The following is a 15,571-nucleotide window of genomic DNA, read 5'->3' as shown; positions in this document are numbered from 1 at the left end:
TAAAAAATTACATTTTCCTGTTATAAACAATATGTTATCATAGATTTATTTGGGGATATCTGCCAAATTCATAATATGTTCTCCTCTGAGAACCAGTGTCTTCTCATGTCAGGCTTGGGATTAGGTCCTCAATAACCACGCTCCAGTTTGTGAACTTGGCCTACCACTTCCACTGCTGGAAGGTGAGTGGTAGATCTCAGACCAAATTTCCAGAAACTCTCATCCTATTATCATAGCTGACTCACCCAGTGTTAGACCTGACAAGCCCAAGTGAATAGGACCCTTCCACCTGAGGGTCTGGAGCAGGACTGAGAGGCAGCCAGCCTGTCAGCATCTGTAGGTGACGAGACCTGGCAGCCCTGGCGTGGGCATGTTTCACCATGTGCTGAACCATGTGGATCAGAGGAGTCCAAACATCTAGATTGTAGGTGAAACAGAAGAGAAACATATAGGCAGAGAAAACAGAGATGAAATATGGGGAGAGATTCTTCATAGTTTTCCAGTTACTCTGTCCAGAGCTTTCTTTAGGCCTAATGGGATTCCTATTGCTGATCTTCATGCACAAGCTTGTATTGCTATGACAGCCTCCCCAGGTGTGTTTGTTAATTTGTTAACTTATTTGTTTATTACTAAAGAAGATAAAATTGCTGTGCTATTTGCAATCAATGATGCCCAATTAATATACACAAAGGTAAGTAAACATGACTTTAATGGGTCCATAGTTTATCCCAGGCAAAAATTAAAGACTATTTTACATGATAAAATTTTAAATAATAGTTATTTTTATTATGAATGTCTATAATGTTCTAGGTAGTTATTCATACTTCTAAGTGCTATGGATATCGTTTCTAATATTATTTTACATATAATATACATATTATATTATTTCTAATATCAATACAGTCTTATGAGATGAAATGATTAGCCCCATTGTACAGAAGGGAGATACAAGCCTCAGAGGGTTTATAACTTAATTGCACGGCAACTGACACAGCTGGAATACAAATCAGGATGCTGCTGTCTGTTTCCAAAGTCAAGTTCACTCTCCCCAGCAAAATAACAGAATTTCCTGAAGGCTGAACACCTTCAACCGGAGCTCACTAAACTTCCCAGTTCCCCTCTGGTACTTCTCATTTCAAAAAATGACACCTCTGATTAACCCAGTTATGTAGTCCAAGATTCTGTTAACCTTTACTTCACAAAAACTTCACAAAATTATCCTCACTCCTTTCTCTTCTCACACATCCTACTTATATTCCATCATCAAACCCTAGCAGAGCATTTACACAGTCCACTCAGAATCTAACTTCCTCTCGTCGCCCCCACCCCTGAGCCATCATGTTGTCAGTGGGAGACCTTGCAATGGGTTGCTCACCAGTCTCCCTGTTTCTGCTCTCATGCCCAGTCCCCACCCATATTATTCCTGTTCTCCACAATGCAGGTAGAATAAACCTTTAAAAACATAAACCTAATTACCTCACTTTCTTGCCCCAATTTTTTCCAAAAGGAACAGGGACTGGCCCGTCTATCCCTTGACCTTGTCTACTTCCTGCCCCTCACACATCGACTCCAGCTTTAATGCTCTCCTTGTTGATCCCCAAGTATTCCGAGCAGGTTCTGCTTCAGGGCATTTATATTTGCTGTCTACTTTACCGGGGATGCTCTTCATAGAGGCAGCCCCTTGGCCTAGACCCTCACATCGTTAAGCGTTCGCTGAAGTCTCCCCATCAGACAGGCCCTCCCTGACTGCCTCCCTCCACCTCTCTCCGGAGCTCTTCTCTCCACACACATCCCTGTATTCATTTTTAATATATGTTTGTTTTCCTTCTCCTTCCACTAAAATGTAAGCTTCATGAAAGCAGATATTTGGTCTTTGTTCACAACTACATCTCCAGGACCTTCAGAACAGTGCCTGAAATAAGACAGGCTCAGAAATGATTGTGTGAACGAATAAAAGAGATTAGATATTTTATTTTATTATTTTTAAAAATATTTTGATAATTATGGTTCAGTAGAATTGTTTCCTTTACGTGTTTCTTTTTTTTTAAATTTTATTTATTTATCTCTAGAGAGGAGGGGAAGGAGAGAAATATCAATGTATGGTTGTCTCTTGTGAGTCCCCTGCTGGGAACTGGCCTGCAACCCAGGCATGTGCCCTGACTGGGAATGGAACCGCGATCGTGTGGTTCTCAGGCCCGCGCGCAATCCACTGAGCTACACCAGCCAGGGTGAGGTTAGATATTTTAAAACCTAAGTACAAAAATTCCGACGACGTGACTTTACATATTTTTCTTTAACTTACTTTAACAACTACCCTTCTCCTAGATTTCTCCTCTCAAAATATAGCCTTTTCCATCTATGTTTCTATGAGCTCTTTATGCTTTCATAGCTCACTCTTATTTGCCTTTTTCTCCAGTGATTTATTCAGTATAATTGAAATGCATGTGAAAGGCTACAGTGTTTTGCCAATCTTACTCTCTTTCATGGTGCCCTCTATATGCCCTGCAAAGTATTTGATTAATAATAGTGTTGACCACTATTTCCCAAACAGCTTTTCTCTTTTCTAATTTTTTGAAATAAAAATCTAACTGTTTAAGCCTCTATTTGGAAGATAAAAATACCACAGTGGCAATGTACATAAGGATGGTACAGTAATCCTCAGAGGTTCGCTGAGGTCTAGGATTCCTCAGAGATTAAAAATGGTCCCATCACTCCTGTTGTGGACTTTTAATTCATTCATTTAACAGGTACTTATTTCTTATATACTACATCTTAGGGAGGAGAGGGCAGAACCCAGAGTAAGTTCTGTGTTTTCTGGCCTGTAGGCTTATTTACAAGGGAGAATATGCTTTCTGCTTCAATCTCAGAATTTCCAGATTGTCTAAAATTTTAAATACTGAGATCTGTTATCATAGAAAAGATACTTTAGATGAACACATTTCCCCTTTCCAGTAGTTGGATTTCTAATAATATATTTTTTCACTGTTGCAGATAATAATCAATGTTTCTTATTTAAGCAGCAACATTATTCCTAGAGACTAATATACTCTAAGCTTTAACGTATTCTCAGTGACATGTGGCAACCACGTTCTCTTATCGTAGGGTTAAGTTTTACTTGGTTATTAACCAGTCCATAGAAAATGTCTATGCTTCAAGTGCCCAGCAGGTGACAAGAACTATCCTTGAAGAGTTTATACTTAGTAAGTAATCATTCACAGAGAACACTTAAAAGGCCAGCAGTCCATGGGTGTTTAGACAGAACAAATACCTGGATTAGGAGACGAGTACACTGAAAAGCTGATGGCAAAATGAATCTGTTTCATGGGATGATCTGGCTTAAATTAATTCAATTTTAACATTGACTGTGGACACATGGTGGTCCTAAGAGTAAATGGGGAACTGGCTCTTTGTACAGTTTTCACAGATGAGTCAGGGAAATGGACACAGGGATGAGAAGACAAGTGACCTCTGGAATACAAACAACCTAGATGAAAGGTCCAAGTGTGCACTGAGCTACAGACCGGATGGAGGGGGGTAGGGGGCTGGTTACAGACACTGTGTTTCTTCTGCTCATCCCACATTTTTTGAAGTCTGTACATCTACCAATCCCATATCTCTCATAGAGTGAAAGAGAAAGTATGGATATTTAAATAAAAGACCAGTTACACGGTTATACATTACTATCAAAGTTTATAATATAATCACATTATATTTGCCAAATATTTCTGGGTAAGATTTATGCTAACCTTTATCAAATCTCAGAAGAAGCTTCTGAATATATGATTCACATTATGTTCACAATTATTTCCAGTTTGAAATTGACTGAGTCTTCTAAAGACAAGAAAACCTCAGGAAAGTTTGATTCTTAAAATGCAAGCTACTTAACTGGTACCAACAACAGTCACAGGCCCTGTAAAATGAAAGCTTTCCTCAAAATGCGAATGTTTAAAAGTACTCTTTAAATTCTGTTGCAAATGACATTTGTTTTCTGCAACAAACACCGTCAACCATATTCGTGGTATATCAATGTTTCCGAGGCTTAGCTTGTTACACAATTAATTTAACTCTTTCTAACAACCGATTGGCCAAGGGTACTTACATATTCTTCATAAGCCTCATGGGCTGGAGGAGGGGGTGCCCTGTATCCTGGCATGGCTGGTGCCCCCCGGGCTCGTGGGGTAGGGACGCCTCTTGCTACAGGGGGCACTGGGAGAGCTCCACGGGTCACAGTGGTCCCTCGAGGAGTGAGAACACCTCGTCCAGGTGGCGGGGGAGGAGGAATGGCACCCCCACGACCCCTAGGAAAAACAGGACACACAGATGAGGAACAAGCGGTGAGAGAAAGGGGCTGAAAGAGACAAAACTCTCATCTTACAGCCTCTGTACAATACGAAGCCACCCAATTAACTGCTGTGGTTGTGTGTGTGTGTGTAATTGTGATTCCTTAGAATGTCAAGTACTTTGACCTCCACAGTAAAATAAATTTTGTAAATGCTGGTTATGACTAAGTTATGAGAAGCAGGTAAAATGCTTGAATATTTTCTTTTATAAAACTATAAAACCAACCCATTCTCATTTTATTCTAAAGTTACCAAGAAGACCCACTTGAGAGCATTGTCTGATAAACGACTTGCTGGACCACCTCTGAAACTGAGCCGCTAAATGCAAATGTCTCCTCCACACTGAAAGTTATTGACAGTGATGTGCAATGCTGTCATCAACAACCAAAAAATCTGCCTGCACGTTAACGCTTAATAAAATGTGAAACTCTGACCATGGTGATATCATTCTGTGTATTATAGTAGCTTAAGCTTGAGGTCACTTAAAACCACAACTCATTGTCACTGATTTATTATCATCCATGTAATCCCCTGAACGGGTAGAACCCGTTATAATTTATTTTCCTCTGGCAACTATGTTGTTAGTGAAATACATTAGGACTCTGCAAAAAAAAAAAAAACAAAAAAAACACTAAATACTCTGTACTACAGTGCTTGACATAAAAGTAACTTGTGCTAAAAGCCTGAGATCAAATGGATGTAGGCAACTTTTATGGCATTCCGAGGCCTTCAGAGAGGTTGAGTGTTTGTCTGAAGTCTTTGGGCAGAAGCGTGGTTATTTCACTTTTTATTATGCCTGAAAGGCTGGCCTCTAGAAAGCACTGCTTTCAGCAGCAACACTAAAGCTTTGGGAAAAATAATGATCATTGGGATGTCAACAATCACACTGTTTGGCTGCACCCACAGACGGGAATGTAGGTTATGCTTTCTGCTATTCATAGCAGTCAGCTGGCTCTTTCTTGCTTGCAGAAAATGAGCTTTTACGAGTGAACAGCAAGAATGCTGGTAAAGCTTTTAAAAGTTTTAAATAGATTACAGAGTTGATGAATAGAGAAATTATCAGAGAACTTATTGTGAGTCTAATGTATAGAGAACGCTCTCCTAGACTGCGGGAAGGAGAAACACAAAAGGCCCGGAAGGCCAGGTGCCTGCTTCAAGCACAACATAGCTGAGGAGGCAATATTCTACATTATCATGATAACACAATACAGTATTCTACATTATCATGGTAATATAAAGACACATCTATAAAAAAGGATGTAAAGACCATTATTATTATTATTACCATCACTGGGCCTAGCACCTATCTGTTTCCTCGTAAGTAGGGTGAGCGTATTTCTAAGTTTGCCCAGAATTGTTCTGATTTACAACTGTTGCTCCAGTTTCCTATTCAGTTTAGCATTTTCACACTCTCAAAAGTGTCCGTGTGTGGCTAGTAAATTATATGTCACCTACTTTAAACTGCATTCACAAGTGCAGGGTATACCACTAAATAATCATAGGTATTATAACTCATTGGGCCTGAGGTGGGTTTTTTTTCCCTTGATGGGTCAAATCAGATTTCTGAATCTGTAATAAATTTTTCCTGTTTTAAAATCATATGATCCTTGCATCATACTAACTTCTCATTCAATTCCTTTATCAAGTGTCTTTAAGACACAGCCCTAGCAATCCTGTCTCCTGAATGTGACTCAATGTGCCTTTTTTCCTGGAATATTAACCCCACGTCTCTCTTCTCCAATTCAATGCAAGATTTACATCACCTATTTTTGACACAGTCCCTGGTTGAATCCACACTACAGTATCCTTTCCTTCATTTTTCTCACTTCTTGAAATTTTTCTCCATTTAAGTCTTCAACTCCTTATTCTTGAATCAAATAAAAAAGGTAAAGGGATTTAAAAGTACAAATTGGTAGTTACAAAATAGTCATGGGGATGTAAAGTGCAGTATAAAGGATATAGTCAATAATACTGTAATAACTGTATGGTACCAGGTGGGTACTGGAAATATTGGGGGAAATACTTTGTAAAGTATGTGATTATCTAACCACTATGCTATACACCAAAAACTAATACAAGATAATATTGAATGCCAACTATAATTGAAAAATAAAATTAAAAAGTGTAATCTAGGCATAGCTTTTGCCCATTTGTGAGAAATACTCTTAAATGAGCTCGCCAGTGGCCCACTGATTCCAAAATCCCCTGGATTTGTGTACAGTGCCCATTTTGCTATGCCTCCCTGTTATACTTAGCAGTGTGGACTTCTGTCTAGAAACTGCCTTCTGTGGATTTTGTGACTTTGCTTATCTCCACATTTCCTCCCTCTTCTTTTTCTTACTCAGCCTCCTTCACTGGCTTCTCTGCTCCTGAGGCCCCTTGACATATGGGTGTCCTCATTTTCCACCCTGTATCCTCCTTCTCTCGTGGTGCTCCCTGACTTCCCTAACTGGAATTATGGTTATTATCTCTTTCCTTCCTAACACAAGCCGTATCCTGGAGTATGGGCCTTACATCAGAGGTTCCTTAACTTGTCTGCACATTAGTTACATGGAGACCTTCGAAAAATCCAAATTCCAGACCATACTCTAGGCCAATAAAATCACAGTATGTAGAAGCAGGAAGTCTTCTGACTCCAATGTGCAGACCACTTTGGAAATCTCTGTTTATTTACATGCACCATCAAATTCAAAAATCTTGACAAGTCTGTCATGCAATAGTTTCTAAGCTATTTTAAAGGTTAACAACCAAGGCAAAGAAAGTACAAGTCACCTGCCAAAGATCATGCTAGCACCTCCAAAGAGCTAGAATTAATCATAGGAATAATTACGGTCTTCATTTAACTTGGTTGTTCACCTAACCTTAGTTGATATAACAATCTCTAACTAGGCCAGATATCGCAGAGTTATCCTTGTCTTGGGCCCTCTTTCTTTTCCAGCATCTAATTAGGCCCTAATTCCTATAAATTTTAATCTCTAGTTCTGTATCTCTACACTTCAGACGGTGTTCTTTTCTTTGTTGAGTAACGGACTCGTCTCCCCACTGGCTTGCCTGCCACAAGCCAGTGTCTCCATGTCTCGTCTCTCTCACCCTCAGGGATGGCTGAGGAGTCTTTTTAGAAACAAGTATGATCACTCCCCTATTTAATAAACACCATTAGTTCTAAGTATTAATTTTCCTTATAGTAAATAGTACGCCCTTCATGTTTCATTTTCCACTGCGTGCTCTCCCTTAGCACACAGTAGCGGTGTGTGTTAGGGATGTCACATTGACTTCATTCTTCAGTTAGGTAATAGAAACTATTATAATATACATGTGATGCTTTGTTCTCTAGTATGTATATGTTGTCAGAGAATTAGTTTTCATACATATGTTTATTGAAACATAATTTCCTTTAATTAAATAAATGATATATAGAAGTTTAAAAATATTCTAGGTACCATTCTTTTTGAATATGTGCAACTGAATAGCTTAATAAAATCACAATTTCATAAATATGTACAAATTACCATTAACATTAACTTATGTTTTCAAGGGCTTTCTGATCAATATAATCTTCTGTTTTGAGAAACTGTTTCCTTATTTCTTATTTGTAGATACATTTCATTATCTGGTTTGAAATAGAAGACAAAAGAGTTCTGCTCCATTTACTTTCATTAATGTTAATACATTAAAAATGTCAATATAGCATTGAAAGTGAGGTTTGATTTTCAACATTAATTTTCTTTTCTCTTTATGTATATAGTTTCAGATCTATAAGATCCATGGGATATTAAAAACAAAAACAGAAGCTCTTGCTTGGTCAAATTTTTTTATGAAGATAATTAAAAATATAGACCATATACACTCTTCTTTATTAAATCAATACAGGTTAAATTTTTAGTACAAAATTTCACTGAAATAAAAATCTCATATGGTTTTCTAAAATATGGCAAATATAATACTACACTAAACAATATTAACAACAGAATAAAATCTATCAATACAAAGACTGTATAATCTCAAGAGCAGGCTAATGCATTATTTTAAAAAGTGATCTCAATTTCAAGGAATACAAAAATGGAAAAAAACATGTCTCCTCTGTAGAAATAAATTGTCATTTGCTTGAACTATAAAAGCAAGAAATTCATGATTTAAACCAGATGATTCAATCATTTGAAGGTACCTGCTGTGTCATTTTATAACCCATCATGGTAAGGTTAGCACCAGGCAATGTTTTATAGAAGGCCAATTCCATAAAAAGTATGTCCATAAAAAAGCTATGTAACATTTTTTAGTAATAAATAAATGTTTCTGGATAGCACTAAATAGCTCTGTTTTTATTTTTTAAAGATAAATATACAAAAATAGTCTCTAGATTCAGAACATTTTCAGAAGTGTTTCCTTCAGTCAAATGTAATGTCAAGAATCTACACATTTTGCCTTTAGATACTTATTACCTTCATATTTTATTTGGAAATTTATTATTCTTAACATTTTCTGGTAATTTAAAAACTATTTGGCCCTGGCTGGAGTAGCTCAGTGGATTGAGTGCAGGCCTGCAAACTAGAGGATCACAGTTTGATACCCAGTCAGGGCACATGCCTGGATTGCAGGCTAGTTCCCAGCAGGGGACCCATGAGAGGCAACCATACATTGATATTTCTCTCCCTCTCTCCTTCCCTTCCCCTCTAAAGATAAATAAATAAAATCTTTAAAAATTAAAAACTATTTGATGCAATTAAGATTTAAATATTAAAATACTGGTATTTTGACAGTGTTTGTTGAAAAATATTTGGAGTGTAACTAATAAATAAATTGATAAATAAATAAATTGAGTGTAACTAATAAATAAATTGAATCAGCAAATATCTTAGAATCCCGTCAGCTGATTTCCATGCAATATATAAATAATATTCCAGGTCTATGTCTTTTAGAGATTTGAAGGCCGACTGTAATGGGGTGAGAGAATGACAGAATTACAATGTCTCTGTGTGAAGGCTGTGAGTATTTTTTCCTTTACTTGTTTTCGAACTAATGCTTTTTTGTCGAAAGCATGACAGAGTACTACAAAACAAATCTCGGGTGACCAAAGACATTGCAAAGTCAAGTGTAACTAAACTTTAAATATCCTTCCCATTTGCCAAGCAAGAAGTATGCTTCTGGCTTTTTGTACTGCTATTATTTATATTACCAACTTATATATCTAAGTCTCCTTCCTTCCTTCCTTCCTTCCTTCTTCCTTCCTTCCTTCCTTCCTTCCTATCTATCATCATCTATCTCTATGTGTAGCTGGCAAGACTGACAATTCAAGGGCCACTTAAGGCACAGACAAAATTTATAACTTTCCCTTTACACAGTTGGTTAAGAGCTTGAACTGTGAATTCTGTGATCAAACTATCTGTGTGACATTGGGCAAATTTCTTACATTTTTTTCTGTATCTCATTTTATCACCTATATGCAATATTTAACCTTAGTTTGGAGGATTTGATGAGTTAATTCATGGAAATTCTTATGTGCTATGTAAGCATTCACTGTTTTGTGTGTAGGTGGTGGTTATTGTTGCTGATGTTGTCATTGCTAATTCCTTGCTGTGACCATGCCACAGAGCAAGCGAGTCAAAGATTGCCATCCTCACTGTCTGTTAACTTACTTAAAGTAAAAACCCATGTACCTTGAAGGCGTTGTGGGGGCTATTCTGATCCCTCTGCCTCTAACACCTCTGCCGCGGCCAGAGTCTTCTGAGCCATTCAAGTAAGATAATTCACGTAGTTGTTCCTGACGGATTTCATCATTATAGTCCTAGAAGGAAAAAAAACGCGACTGATGAGTTATAAAGGGGCAGGGAGTTCTTGGAACGTCACAAACAGAGTAAGAAATGAAATTTTGCATTTATTTTTCTGGAGCCTTGTATATAAAAATCTAAAAGAATGCAAAAGTGTATATACTTCAAATTCCTATTTTTATGTAGAGAAATTGAAATTGCTTTATTTATCAAGGAAGTAAGTTCTCAGCAGGAAATCAGATGACTTTTGCTGAGAGGTTACTTGATGTATTAGCCAGAAAAAAAGAAGAAAACAATATAGAACAATATCTTAGAATGTACCAAGGTTATGATTGCTAATAAGAGAACTAATGAAAAAACAACTTGAATGACTGCATGATAATCACATAACTCCTGTTTTTAAAATAAAAAGGGGCAATCCCCAGGCCCAAAGTAGATACTGAGCATGTGTTAAAATAATAAGAAAGTGCAAACAATAGGGGACAGTTTCAGACAACTGGAGAGCTGTCAGTCCAACCAAACAAATTGATGGGCAATGTTTAAAAATAAGAAAGTTTCTGTGTTCGCGCATTGAACTGACAGAGAGTGAGAGCAGTGGCAGAGGGCAAATTTCACAGTAATAACCAGAGATTGAGTCAAAGTCAAAGGGACTATCTCTCTCCTATATCAGTCTGGAAATGTATCAGTAATTTTAATGACCAAAGAATAGATCTGAGTCCACTATCTTCAAAAAAACAAGTATCAGTCTTACCTGTTTTTTCTTTTACTAATCACACACACACACACACACACACACACACACACACACATGCACCTGAGCAAACATTACAAAATTCAGGAATGGCTTATTTTTGCTGATTAGTGGACAGTTAGTCCTGTTCAAAACATTTATGCATTTATCTGGTCCACACAAAATGACCCTTGAAATCTGGTATCAATATGTCCATGCCGATAAAAACTCCCTGGGTTCAAATAGCTCATAATGCTTATTTATATTTTTAGTTTACAGAATACATAAAAGTATTACCATTTCTTACTAGTCCAATCATTGTGTCGTGGCTGCAGTTTCAACAATAACCCTTTTTGCCTCAGTTTGCCAACTTGTAATGGCTCATGAGGTTAGAAACAGGGGTTAAGGTTTGGATCTTGCAGAACGGAATTTGTAGTAACCACCAGTGCTGGGGAAGAGCTCTGCTGTACGTAAAGTGCCCAGAGGACAACAGGTTGAGAAATGGGTCTCAGGATGCCTGGGCTGCTAATAGATCAGCACATGTCGGATCTTTTGACATCAATCAACTGTCTCCATTGACTTTTTGGACAGGACCAAATTTCCTACAAGGATTTTTGCCAAAGAGCCAATGTAATTAAATCTTTTTTTCCAGTAAACTCAAATTTAAGTGAAATGAATCTAGCAGATTCTGTAGTGTTGCGAAGTCTGGGAGTTCAGACTAAAAATATTTATAAAGGGGGCACTAACAGAAATGATATTTGAGCATTAGTTGTGGGACCAAAAATCAAATCTATTGTCTCAACAAATGATGTCAGTTTAAAAAGAAAGAAATAAAAAAATGGGACTACATTAAACTAAAAAGTTTTTGCACAGCAAAGGAAACCATCAACAGAACGAAAAGACAACCTACTGAATAGAAGAAGATATTTGGATATTTGGTTATTTCACTGATATTTTCAACAGAACGAAAAGACAACCTACTGAATAGAAGAAGATATTTGGATATTTGGTTATTTCACTGATATTTACCAGTGAAATAACTGGTAAAGGGGTTAGTGTTCAGAATTTGTAAAGAACTCATACAACTTAACATGGAAACAAACAAACAAACAAGCAATTCAATTTAAAAATGGGCAGAGGACCTTAAAGACACTTCTCCAAAGAAAACACACAAACAGCAAATAAGCATATGAAAAGATGCTCAATGTCACTAATCATCAGAGAAATGCCATTAAGATGACAATGAGATATCACCTCACAATTGTCAGAATAGCTATCATCAGTAAATCCACAACCAGTTAGTGCTGGCAACAATGTGGAGAAAAGGAAACCTTAGTGCACTACTGATGAGAATGCAGATTGGTGCAGTCACTGTGGAAAGCAGTATGGAGATAACTCAAAAAACTAAAAATGAAACTGCCTTATGAGCCAGCAATTCTGCTTCCAAGTATATAGCTGAAAAAACCCGGAACATTAAATTCAAAAGATTGTATGTACCCCTATGTTCATTGTAGTGTTATTTACAATCACCAAGCTATGGGAGCAACCCAAGTGCCCATCAATAGATGAACGGATAAAAATGTGAAGATACATGCAATGGAATATCACCTGGCCATAAAAAGAATGAAATCTTATCATTTGAGACAGCACAGATAAACCTAGAGGGTATTGTACTAAGTGAAATAAGTCAGCCAGGGAAATACAAATGTGGAACTCATATGTGGAATCTAATGAACAAAATATACAAACAAAATTGAAACAGATTCATAGGTACAGAGAAAAAAAAAACTGATGGATGCCAGAAGAAAGGAAGTTGGAGGACTGGGTGAAAAAGGTGAAGAGATTAAGTCCAACTTGGTAGTTACAAAACAATTATGAGGACGTAAAGTGCAGTCTAGGGAATGTGTCAACAATATTGTGATCACTATGTATGGTGCCTGGTGGGTACTGGAAATACGGGGGAACTACTTTGTAAAATGTATCATTGTCTAAACACTCTGTTGTACACCTGAATCTAAGGCAAAATAGTACTGCATGCACACTGTAAAGGAAAAACAAAATTAGAGAACAATGCCAGTTTAGCTCTGCTTATATGTGTTATAGTGACAGTCTAGAACAGGGGTGTCCAACCCACAGCCTGTGGGCCACCTATGAATGTGGCCCAACACAAAATTGTAAATGCACTTAAAACCTTTATTTTTTGCTCATCAGATTTTGTTAGCGTTTGTGTATTTAATGTGTGGCCCAAGACAACTCTTCTTCTTCTGGTGTGGCCCAGAGATGCCAAAAGGGTGGACATCCCTGCTTCTAGAACATGATGGGGCTGCACTCAGGGTGTGAAGATTTCTAATACACAGCTTTACGTACAAAAACCATGCTGAGTCAAGCAAAAGTGACTCCAAAGCATTTATTTTCTCGTTTTTAACATGTTTCTTTTATGTTTATCCTCTTAAATACCTGGTTATAATAATAATGGGCTCAACGCAGCTGGCTGACAGAAAAGCTATACAGTAGAAAATTATAGTTTCTAACTAGTCATGTATTATTCAATTCTTACCTCTGAATTTTCACATGTAAGCAACAACCAAACTAAACAAAAAGCATATCTATTATTTTATTAGGACCAGGTAATATGATAAATTGCTACTTCTGAGTGAACCAACCAGCCACCATCAAAATGAAAAAGTCCATAATTATCCCGTGTACTATTACTAATAAGAAAGTAGATCTTTTTTCTTTCTGTTGCTCTGCCTACAGCCCAGAAATAAACCCATACCTTTATAGTTAATTAATGTTCAACAGAGGAAGCAAGCACATACAATGAGCTAAAGATAGTTTATTCAATAAATGGTGCTGGGATAATTAAACAGATATGTTCAGAATAGTGAAACTAGACCACCTTCTTTCACCACACACAAGAATAAATTAAAAATGGATCAAAGACTTAAATGTTAAATGAGAAACCATAAATATCCTAGAAGAAAACATAGGCAGCAAAATCTCGGACATTGCTCATAGTAATTTTTTAAATCAAATATATCTCTCTAGCAAGGAAAACAACAACAAAAAATAAACAAATCGGACTACATTAAACTAAAAAGTTTTGCACAGCAAGGGAAACCATCAACAAAATAAAAAGGCAACCCACAGAATGGAAGAACATATTTGCTGATACATCTGATATTGAGTCAACACCCCAAATTTACAAAGAACTTCTGGAACTTAACACCAAAAAAAGTAACAATCCAATTAAAACATAGGCAAAGGGCCTGAATGGGCAAAGGACACTTCTCCAAAAAGGACATACTGACAGCCAATAAACATATAAAAAGATGCTCAATGTCAATAATCACCAGAGAAATGGAAATTAACGCCACAATGAGATACCATCTCACACCTATCAGAATGGCCATCATTAATAAGTCAACAAACAAAGGTTGCCCAGGATGTGGAGAAAGAGGGACTCTTTTGCACCATTGCTGGGGATGCAGACCGGTGCAGCCACTATGGAAGGCAGTATGGAGATACCCCAAAATGTTAAAAGTGGATCTGCCTTTTAACCCAGCTATCCACTTCTGGGAATATACCCGAAGGAACCCAAAACACTAATTCAAAAGAATATAAATACCCCTATGTTCACTGCAGCATTATTTACAATTGTCAAGATATGAGAGAAGCCCAAGTGTCCATCAGGAGATGAGTGAGTAAAACAACTATGGGACATTTACATAATGGAATAATACTGGGCTGTAAAAAAGAAGAAAATTTTATCCTTTGTGACAACATGGTTGGACCTGGGGAACATTATGCTAAGTGGCATACCTCTTTGCCCAACCACATCAAAATTACAACTAAAATATAGAAAACCATCACTCAGAACTGTCAGAAATTGAGTTGAATGGAAGTCTGACAACTACACAATTAAAGAAACCACATCCATCCAGACTGGTAGGAGGGGCACAGATGAGGAACAAGCTGGTTCCATACCCACATCTGGCAGATAAAAATTCACGAAGGATATCTCAGGAGCAAGGAGTCTCAGTCCCACACTAGGCTCCCAGCCCAGGGTTCCAGTGCCAGGAAAATCAGTTCCCACAACTGGCTGCAAAAAACAGTGGAGATTGAGTCTTTGGAAGAAACTTCTGGACCCTCAAGCAGTTCCTCTTGAAGAAGCCACACAGAGACTCACCTATCCATATTCATTCCCTCTGAGCTCCAGCACTAGGGTAGCAGCTTGAAAGGTACTAGTGGTATAAAGGGAAAAACGGAGGTGTCTGGCACCAAGGAGAGGCCATTGTCCCTTAGCTAAACCCTCCCCCTACAGAGCCAGTAAACTGGCGCTGTATCTTACACTCCAAACTGGCTAACAGTGACTCACTTTGGAGATCCCCAGAGACTCTGCCCCACCCAATTTACAGGCCCACCCAAGCTGCTTTTCCATATGAATAGCTAGTCTTGGCTCACGCTCTACAACTTCCTAAATCCTATCAAATAGGCAATAGCTGGCCTTAGTGAGCCTCAGGCCGGGCACTAGCAGCAGTCAGATACGATTCACAGCTTGGCTTTGCCTGGGAATTTCCAAGCCCACCACAAGCAGAGCCTTCTCAGATTGCTTTCTGACTCAGATGTGGTGCCCCCAGTCAAAACGCAGGTCGGGGCTGACCTTGGCCTGCACTATCTGGGATACCCCAGGGCCAGCACACCCAGTAGACAGCTATAGACCACTTTGGAACACC

At 37.9% G+C, this 15,571-nt stretch overlaps 1 protein-coding gene across 1 annotated transcript in view; it reads right to left on the bottom strand.

The window, feature by feature from the left end:
* KHDRBS2 (KH RNA binding domain containing, signal transduction associated 2) overlaps positions 1–11,154 on the bottom strand; it is a 208,382-nt gene extending 197,228 nt beyond the window's left edge. Inside the window, exons 1-3 of the mRNA XM_037056316.1 lie at positions 11,143–11,154; positions 9,995–10,122; positions 4,100–4,298 (exon numbers count right to left, since the gene is read on the bottom strand). Of these exons, the coding sequence (XP_036912211.1) occupies positions 4,100–4,298; positions 9,995–10,122; positions 11,143–11,154 (339 nt within the window). The remainder of the gene's footprint in view (positions 1–4,099; positions 4,299–9,994; positions 10,123–11,142) is intronic.
* Between the last annotated feature and the right edge of the window lie 4,417 nt (positions 11,155–15,571).

The sequence above is a fragment of the Sturnira hondurensis genome, unplaced genomic scaffold, assembly GCF_014824575.4.
Source record: "Sturnira hondurensis isolate 20B ecotype Veracruz unplaced genomic scaffold, ASM1482457v3 Scaffold0008908, whole genome shotgun sequence".
Classification (NCBI taxonomy): domain Eukaryota; kingdom Metazoa; phylum Chordata; class Mammalia; order Chiroptera; family Phyllostomidae; genus Sturnira; species Sturnira hondurensis.
This window is presented reverse-complemented; position numbering and strand designations above follow the sequence as displayed.